This window comes from Mandrillus leucophaeus, unplaced genomic scaffold (assembly GCF_000951045.1).
Source record: "Mandrillus leucophaeus isolate KB7577 unplaced genomic scaffold, Mleu.le_1.0 Scaffold262, whole genome shotgun sequence".
Classification (NCBI taxonomy): Eukaryota; Metazoa; Chordata; class Mammalia; order Primates; family Cercopithecidae; genus Mandrillus; species Mandrillus leucophaeus.
In genome coordinates, this window is record NW_012102721.1 from 4,100,683 (window position 1) to 4,110,373 (window position 9,691).

The 9,691-nt window shown below is 48.5% G+C and overlaps 1 protein-coding gene across 1 annotated transcript in view; it reads right to left on the bottom strand.

Annotated features, from left to right (window-relative positions):
• The window catches only part of TMPRSS2 (transmembrane protease, serine 2), a 56,109-nt gene that overhangs the window by 15,242 nt on the left and 31,176 nt on the right, over positions 1-9,691 (bottom strand). The window contains exons 5-8 of the mRNA XM_011984191.1: positions 9,510-9,664; positions 4,634-4,760; positions 3,339-3,449; positions 749-792 (exon numbers count right to left, since the gene is read on the bottom strand). Coding sequence (XP_011839581.1) covers positions 749-792; positions 3,339-3,449; positions 4,634-4,760; positions 9,510-9,664 — 437 coding nt within the window. The remainder of the gene's footprint in view (positions 1-748; positions 793-3,338; positions 3,450-4,633; positions 4,761-9,509; positions 9,665-9,691) is intronic.

Genomic DNA, 9,691 nt, shown 5'->3' on the forward strand with positions numbered 1-9,691 from the left:
GGCAGGGCGGGTACCATGTGCCCTTGGAGCTGTGCTGGACCCCAACTCAGGACCTAAAGAAGACCTGAGCCAGCCCTGCTGGGATGACTGTGTCAGCGCCTTCCACCTCTTCAAATGAAAAGCTGAGCTCAGGACCACGGCCCCACGACAGCACTGGGCCATCCCAGAGGAGGAGAGCGATGGCGGCTTCCACATTTGCAAACGGTTTGGAAACTGTAAGCACTCCAAACACGGAGATGGGGACAGCCAAGTCTAAGCCACTGTCCAAAATTCAGGAGAGAAGAGGCAAGAGCGCTGTTGTTCTCCGGGTTTGTCTCTCCTCCCAGGTCCCACTGGCTGATGGGTACGTGGTGGCCACACCATGGTGCTGGACCACAGCCCTGCAGATGCTCCAAGTCCACATTAGGTGGCTGCCAGGGCTCACTAACACCACCCCCTTCACTTTCTGGAGAAAGAGACCTGCCGCGCCTCCGGCTCATGGGTGGCATAAAGCGTAGAGCTTTGTCAGCTTCCTCAGTGTGCCTGACCTCAGGGGGTGTCCCTTGGACCCAAGGCTGAAGGTGTCTACAGGCCATGAAAATCCAAACCAAGAGCTCCTTGGAAAGAGCGAGAGGCCGCTGGGCACATCCCAACCCGTGACCCCACCTTCTTCCTTCCCACGCCCCCAGAGACACAGGGAGTACTGTTCTGAAAGTAGAGAGCATTTCCTAGTTAGAAGTATCAAAACGGGGACTCCAGATGAACTTACCTATACAGCGTAAAGTAACCACTGCTTTTGAAGAACAGGCATCACTACAAAAAGAACAAGGGAAATTCTGGTCACGATACTGAGGAGTCACCTGCCTCTCGCATGCTCAGAAATCAGTCATTTCTTCTGATGTTCCCTCTCCTGTCTTCTGAGACATAGAAGGGTCTGTGATTTACAACCCCAATAAGGTAAGTAAATCCATATAGGGACAGTGGCAAAGACCGACATTGAGCCAAAGTATGCAGCTCATATCCCCACTGTGTGACCTTGGGCAAGTTACTCAACCTCTCTTAAAATTGTACCAACTCCTAAGGTGGTTGTGAGGGTAAGCATACGATAACGCTAGTTTTTCTTTTCCCTCTTGGAATTTAAAATCATCTTCTAATTTTGTAAGGAAGACATTTGGAAACTTCTGGGCTCCTATGACTGCTTTACATTTGTAGTGTTGAAGGCAACATAACCAATAATTTCCCTAGAATGAGAAGAAACATAAGAGTTACTCATTTGGGAGTCAAACATCCCAGGTTATGGATGAAGAGGAAGTCATTGATGCCTTCTGTCCTTCAGTGAATTCCCCAGGCTATGCTGAGAAGGGAAGTCACAGCCCGTGGCGTGCAGAGCTGGCCCACCCCGACAACTGGGCCGTGTGCTCTGCAGAACATAAACAATTTCACTGAGCATCAATATCGGACTAGGCTTCCCATGTCCGAGATGGGGCCAGACACAAGGAGCCTCCTCTGAAATGATGTCTGAACAGACAGAACAGGAACCTGGTCGTCAGAACCACAAAATCACGACCTGAACTCTCCTCCTGTCCTGGCTAACTTGAACGATGGACGTTTCTTTACCAATCATAGCTTTAGCCTAGCCTCATTTCAACCTCCTCCTAGAAAAAAAATAATAAAGCAGCCATCACAGAATTACCCCTGCTTCCTGATAGCATCCAATCCAGAGCAAAGCCCTGCTTCCTCCAGCCGCCCCTAAACCACCTCACAGGAGCCCAGGCCCTACAATAATAGGTCCTTCCTAACACCCTCTTACTGAGGCACACCCCCCGGGTTCCCAGTGACTACAGGTGCATTCCAGGTGGACTCTGGCTCTGGGGCACTGACACGGCCAAGCAAAGACATGTTCTCTTCAAGAGAAGACATTTCCTAAGAATCCTAAGGGTGGTAGAGATAGCCCTGTGTGGTCACAGCGTCAGGGCACATGTGGCTATTCACAGAAGCCCGACAGAAAACAAGCCAAGAACTCAGGCATCCAAGGGCAACTCCTGCACAAAAAGAGGAAAAGAAGTGCCTCCTCCGCCCACCACCACCGCGGAGACAGAATAGAGCCTACCAGACAATGGCCTTCTCTTCTTTCTTCCAAGCCCTCCAGCCTCCTTGTGAGTTCCCAAGGCTCTTGCCAAGGGACGGCAGCACCTCCTCCCCTCCCCCACCCCTGCCCAGCTGGACTTGGCTCCCTGATTCTGTGTGTAACCCAGGAAGACAAAGAACCACTCAGCATTTACAAAGTGCCCAGGCAGCTGTGTTTAGCTTCTCCACAGGGACAAACCGCAGCCCTGCTGTTTTGATGGGTGCACCTGGCCGCGCACAGCCCTCCCCACTGGGCTTGCCCTGCCACATTCCCCAGGACAGCAGGCTGCGGTGGCAGTCAGGCCCCCAGACACCTCTGCCAGCGGCCATCAGGAATGCAAACCTGCCCCAGGCTCCTACTCAGAGGAAAGGTGGCACAGGGTGATTAGTTCATCCTCCCCCGAAACGCAGCACCTGGCACCTGGCGGGCAGGGAGGTGATGCCTAGACACCAGGCACAAGCCCTGGGGACCTGGGAGGCAAGGAGAGCTCATGGACACAGGACACTGTGTATCTTCCACATCAGAAAACACTCACATAACAGCAACAATCGTAGCAAACATCTTAAATGTGTGCAAAGCAAAAGGGATAGCTAAGTCCATCCCCTCTTCCGCCCTCCCAGCCAGGTCAGCCACTCATCACGTGACCTGTGGCTTGTGCCTACTTCTACCCCACGGACACACACGACTCATTCCCAGGCCGCCAGAATGCTGCCCACCCCTCACAGAGCACTGTCTGGCACTGCCGTCCCAGGGTTGGGGCTAAGGGGACCAGCCAGCCCAGCAGCCTGGAACAGAGCAGGACTTTCCTTGCTCAAGCCAGTGAAGTCCCTGGCAAACCGGGATGAGCCGGTCACCCCGGCTGGGACACTGAGATATTATCCTGGATTCCTAGAACCACACCCTGACACAATAGATACATCTCTAAATGTCTGAAGAGCAAAGGAAAATAAATAGAGTTGAATGTCAGTGTTGCAGTGTTATCCGGTACCATCAAGGGCAGACGGTAGAGGCTGAAAATGAAATAGCAGAGAAACCTCGGCCACTTCCTATGAATAAACCAAGAGCTGCTTAGAGTAACCAGGCCTGGTCAGACTCTAATCTTCTCCCAGTGCAAAACCCATCCAGACCGAGTATTGCAGCTTGGAGAAATGAGACTCAGGACAGCGATTCCCCATGGTGTCTCCTAGTTGATTTCATTCCAAAATGTTTCAAAGAAGAAATCACTGCATACCTGTGGTACAGTTTTTTATAGATATCGACATTGCCGGCACTTGTGTTCAGTTTCATAAAGCTGGTGGCTCCACTGTTATCCGCTATTCCTCGGCTAGAGTAAAAACTATTCCTAAAAAAGACAGAAAACCTTATTTATGTAATGGTTAAGGCATAAGCAAATACAAATCCTATACTATGCCATAATACCTCTCATATGACATTCAAAATAAGAGAGAAAAACCTTAGCATTTAGGGAAAAAAAAAATCACACATTCTAACCAAGTGTAACGATTTTTTGGTTCAATAACCCTAAAGTGTCAGGTAAAATTTTTTCATTGGTCGTGTTTCTTATCCAGGTTAGGATCAGGAAACTATGAGAAGGACATAGGAGTGTATAATCATACATACATTTAATCTAATAAAAGGTACAGATGTTAAAATGTCCCCAGTTATCAATTCCACCAGGTTCCTGGACTGTGATTGGGCGCTTTGCTGTGTAATTCTCCCTTGCTGTTTAGGGATGGCAGAGTGACTAGCTAAGATGCCAACTTTCTCATCAAGTTGTAATTCATTCTGAAAACTGGCATATTGAATACCCTAAAATTGCATAGAAATCACCTGGGGACCCTCCCATGGAAAATAAAGTGTCAGTAGAATCCTACCGCCCTTTCCCTGATGCCTGAGGGCTGCCGCATCTCCCCAAGCAGTGCTGGTAAGTGGTAACCACCGCACCCCCGGCCAGGAACCACTGGCAAGGGACACACACCCCCTTAAGCCTTCCCACCTTCCCTCAGAGCTGCAAGCAGGAATGACATTTTTTAAGTATAAATCTGATTGATTGATTCTCTCCCCAGTTCAAAAGCCTTCCATGGCTCCCGAATGCAGTGAAACTGGGCACAGGATTTGTCCCTGCTGCTCTCCCCAGCCCAACCCTCCTCGCCGGCTGTTCTGGCCCAACCTCTACCCAGGGGGTGAATGGACCCTGGCTGAGAGGCATCTTGGGAAAAGAGGCACCTAATGCCCTCAGCCTGCACCCCTGACTAGATGACCACAGCACTGGGCACTCCCGAGCAACTAGAAGTCTATAGAGGCCAAGGAGGAGGCAGGGCAGAGTGGCAGCGAGCCGAGGTCCGTGTGCTGGGCACAGCCCTAGCAGGACAAGTTCCACCTGCTGGTTACAGGGCTCAGCTTTTGGAAGGTGACAACTGTCCCCAGCACTCATGTGCCGGTACTTTCACAGCGAGGCAGAGAGAGGGTCTTCTCATGTTTCTGCTGTCTGTTCCCGTCACCATGCGGGTGCTGCCCCGTACTCACTTATAGCCCATGTCCCTGCAGGCTGCCCGCGCGTAGTTCTCATTCCAGTCGTCTCGGCATACAGGGTGCCAGGACTTCCTCTGAGATGAGTACACCTGAAGAATGAAGTTTGGTCCATAGAGGCGAACTGCATGAGAAGGAGGATTTTCTGTGAGTTTCTGTCTTTTTTTTTTCTTTTTTTTTTTGAGACGGAGTCTCGCTCTGTCGCCTAGGCTGAAGTGCAGTGGTGTGATCTCCACTCACTGCAGCCTCCACCTCCCGGGTTCAAGCGATTCTCCTGCCTCAGCCTCCTGAGTAGCTGGAATTACAGGTGTTCACCACCCCGTCCAGCTAATTTTTGTATTTTATTAGAGATGGGGTTTCATCATGTTGGCCAGGCTGGTCTCAAACTCCTGACCTCAGGTGATCCCCCTGCCTCAGCCTCCCAAAGTGTGGGAATTACAGGTGTGAACCATTGCACCAGGCTTTGTCCCAGCTTGTATTGTCCTAGCTGCTACCCGAGCCCCGCCATCCTCGCGACTCCAGAAGTGGTCGCGTAGAGCTTACTCTTTGCGAGGCACTGACCGCACACAAAGGGAGGCCACAAACTATTCTTTTTCTGCAAAAAGTGCTCTCTGCATAAAATAATTGAAACAGGCATTGCGTCAAAAACTTGTACGAACATTCACTGCAGCCCTCTTAAAACAGCCAACAGGCAAAAACACTCCAAACGCCCACCAACGGCTGGGTGAGCAGAATCGGATATGTCCACGATATACAATGGAATATGATTCAGCCAGAAGAGGGAATGAAATTCAGACCCAGGCTGCAACCTGCCTGAGCCTTGAAGACCTTATGCTCAGTGAAAGGAGCCAGACGTACTGCATGAGCCCACATATTGCATGATCCCACTCACATGGAATGCCTAGAGTGCGAAATCTATAGACACTAAGTAGATTAGTGATTGCTTAGGAGTAGGAGGGATGGGCTGGGAGGAGGGATACGGGGTGATAGTTCAAGGGCTTGGGGTTTCTTTATGAGCTGATGAAAATGTCCTATATTCTAAAATTGACTGTGGTGATAGCTGCACATATTCGTGAATATATAAAAGTCAGTGAATTATATATTTAAATTTGATGGTACATAAATAACATTTCAATAAGCTGTTTTATATAAAAAAGTATATCTCAGTAAGTTATTTTATATATACAATGTTTTATATATAAAAGCACTGAATTATATACTTGAATTTTATGGTACATAAATTAGATCTCAATAAGCTCTTTTTAAAAATGAATAAGATAGGCCAGTCATGGTGGCTCACGCATGTAATCCCAGCACTTTGGGAGGCCAAGGCGGGTGGATCACCTGAGGTCAGGAGTTCAAGACCAGCCTGACCAACACGGAGAAACCCCGTCTCTACTAAAAATAGAAAGTTGGTCAGTGTGGTGGTGCATGCCTGTAATCCCAGCTACTCGGGAGGCTGAGTCAGGAGAATCTCTTGAACCTAGGAGGCGGAGGTTGCGGTGAGCTGAGATGCTGCCATTGTACTCCAACCTGGGCAACAAGAAAAAACCAAAAAGAAGCAGCAGCAGCATATCTCATTTCAGTTACTTTTAAAAAAGTGAACAGACACACATCTGTGTATGTCTGGGGTGTAAGGTGGGGGATGGGGGGTAGGTAAGTAAGCAGAGCAAGGAAAAAGAGATTTTTCACAGCATACCCTTTTGTACTTCCTTGATTTTGACCTACCTGGGTGTACAACTATTAAAGTATTTAAATAAATACGACTTAAATACTAAGAAGAGAGCAACTCTTCAGGTAACATAAGGACTTTGTTGGTGTTTTTTCACCCACATGTTCACATAGAAGAATATCAAAAGCCATTCCAGGCCAGGTGCTATGGTTCACGCCTGTAATTCCAGCAGTTTGGGAGGCTGAGTTGTGAGGATTGCTTGAGGTCAGGAGTTCGAGACCAGCCTGGACAACATCAACGAAACCCCATTTCTACAAAAAATACAAAAATTAGCCAGGCATGGTGGCGAGCCCCTGCAGTCCCAGCTACTTGGGGGGCTGAGGCTGGGGGAATCACTTAACCCCAGGAGGTTGAAGTTGCAGTGAGCCATGATCATGCCATTGCACTCCAACCTGGGCAACAGAGTGAAACCCTGTCGCCAGGGGAAAAAAAAAAAAAAAAACCAAAACATTCCATGTGCTATCTTAACTACAAGCTATTCAATCTTAAAAACTCCCCACTTTATTTAAGAAACTAAATAAAGCAAAAGAACTATATTTAATCAGCAAATGCATCATTTTCAAGTGCAACCCTTTTCTGGGAAGCAAGGCTGTGCTGGAGAAAAAGTATCAAGAACACAGAACACTCGGGCCGCTCAAGACCGGCACAAGGGCCGAGCTCCACGGGCCAGTGCTCCTCACCAGGAAATTCCACAGCCAGGACTTACAGTGAGGGCGTAACAGGAAGCCAGTCCCCACCAAGGATGGCCCTTAGGAGAGAGGGAATTACTTTAACATGGAAAACTCTGTCTAGAATTCTCAGTCAGCTCTGAGGCTCATGGTTTCTACAGAAAACCCCAGGAGGTTAGGACTGCACTTGAGGGAGGGGAGGAGAACTACCTAAGAGATTTCTGCTAAGTCCTCTGACTCTACAATTCTGAAATTTCTATTTCTAGAAAAAAAAATGGTTCTAATGTAAACATGTCAGAGTGTGCTTAGCGGGAACTAAGATGTGAGAGCGCACCCTGCCACCAACGCTGATCCGCAAGCCTGGAATACGTGGCTGTGCTTGGGAAATCACTTTTTTTTTTTTTTTTGAGATGGAGTCTCGCTGTGTCACCCAGGCTGGAGTGCAGTGACAAAATTTTGGCTCACTGCAACCTCCACCTCCCAGGTTCAAGTGATTCTCCTGCCTTAGCCTCCTGAGTAGCTGGGACTACAGGTATGCACCACCACGTCTGGCTAATTTTTGTATTTTTAGTAGAGACAGGGTTTCATCACGTTGGTCAGGCTGCTCTCAAACTCCTGACCTCATGATCTGCCCACCTTGGCCTCCCGAAGTGTCAGGATTACAGGTGTGAGCCACCTCGCCCGGCCGGGAAATAAGTTTTAAAAGAAGAGGAAGAAAGTAAAAAGCCCCCTGCTGAGCCCCATTCAGTATGCAGCGGGCAGGGGGGGATGATTAGCACAACCCTCATACTCAGGCTCCTTTCCCTGTTACAGCCACTAACTACCCTTGAAATCACCCTCAAAAATTCATGAAAAATACAAATAAAAATGCAAATGAAAACCACAATGAGGTATCATCTCATACCTCTAACCATGGCTCCTATCAAAAAGATGGAAAATAACAGGAGTTGGTGAGGATGTAGATGAGAAATGGAGCCTTTGCACCCTGTGGGTGGGAATGGAAGTTGCTATGGCCATTATAGAAAACAGTATGGAGTTTCCCCAAAAAGTTAGAAACACAACTGCCATGTGATCCAGCAATCTCACTGCTGGGTTTATCTCCAAAGGAAAGGATATCCGTGTGTTGAAGAGACCTGCACTCCCACGCTCACTGTGGCATTTTTCACAACAGCCAAGATATGACATCAACCTAAGTGTCCCTCGGTGAATGAATGGATAAAGAAAACGTGGTGTATATGCACCATGCGATACTATTCCGCCGTAAGAAAGACGGAAATCCTGTCATTTCCGACAACATAGATGAAGCTGGAGGACATTACGCTAAGTGAACAAGCTTGACACAGAGATACAAACACTGCATGAGGCCACTGACATGTGGAATGTAAAAACATGAAACTCGCAGAAGCAGAGAGAATGGCAGCTACCAGAGGCTGGGGGTGGGGGGTGACAACACTGGGGAGATGTTGGTCAGAGGTCACAAAATCTTAGCTAGACAGGAGGAATAAGTTCCAGAGATCTATTGCACATCATAGTGACTGCAGTTAATAAACTCTATGTTGCATATTTGAAAATCACTATGAGAGCAGGTTTTATGTGTTCTTCATAAGACATGTATATGAGGTAAGGCCCATGTTCTAGCTTGACTTGGCCATGCCACAGGCATACATGTATCCAAACATCATGTGGTATGCCATAAACAGGTGCAATGCTTCCTCGTTCATTAAAATAAGTAAATAGATAAACCACAGAAAATAAAGTAAAACAGATGAGCCCACTCTGTGACGAGAGATAGACCTTTAAAGGCAGCTTGTTTTGAAAATAACATAGTGCATCTCCAACATTGTTATTAATTAATTAATTAATTAATCAATTAATTAATTAATCTTTTGAGACAGAGTCTGGCTTTGTCTCCCAGGCAGGAGCTGTGGCATGATTTCAGCTCGCTGCAACCTCCGCCTCCCAGGTTCAAGTGATTATCCTGCCTCAGCCTCCGGAATATTTGGGATTACAGGCACCTGCCACCACACCTGGCTAATTTTTATATTTTTAGTGGAGACAGGTTTTCACCTTATTGGTCAGGCTGGTCTCAAACTCCTGACCTCAGGTGATCCACCTGCCTCGGCCTCCCAAAGTACTGGGATTACAAGCATGAGCCACCGTGCCTGGCCTGCATCTCCAACTTTATAAACAGTTTGCTCATCTTAACTGACTTCCTGTGGCAGTTCAGAGCACGTATGGTTCCAATGACACAGTCCTCGGTGGCCCTGTCATCTCCCTCCCACCTGCTGTGTGAGGTTGGGCCAGAAACACAACCCCTCTGAGCCCCAGGGCTCAGCCTGGAGCAGGAATTCAATGGCATCATGTGTCAGCGTACTGGACACAGGCCAGGCCCAGCCACCCAAAGGCTCCTGGACCCGGCTGCTGTCTCTAAGGTGAGCAGAGCAGTCCCTTCCCAAGGCCAAGGCCGACTCACCACACCGGTTCTCGTCCTCCCCGCTCGGGCAGTGTGCCACGCCATCGCACCAGTTAGAGGAGCTGATGCAGGTACCTGAGGAGTCGCACTCTATCCCAGAGTCGGAGCACTTGCTGCCCACTTGCAGAGAAAACAGAAGAGAGGTGCCCATCAGGCTGAGAAACCCAATGAGCCTCATGGAG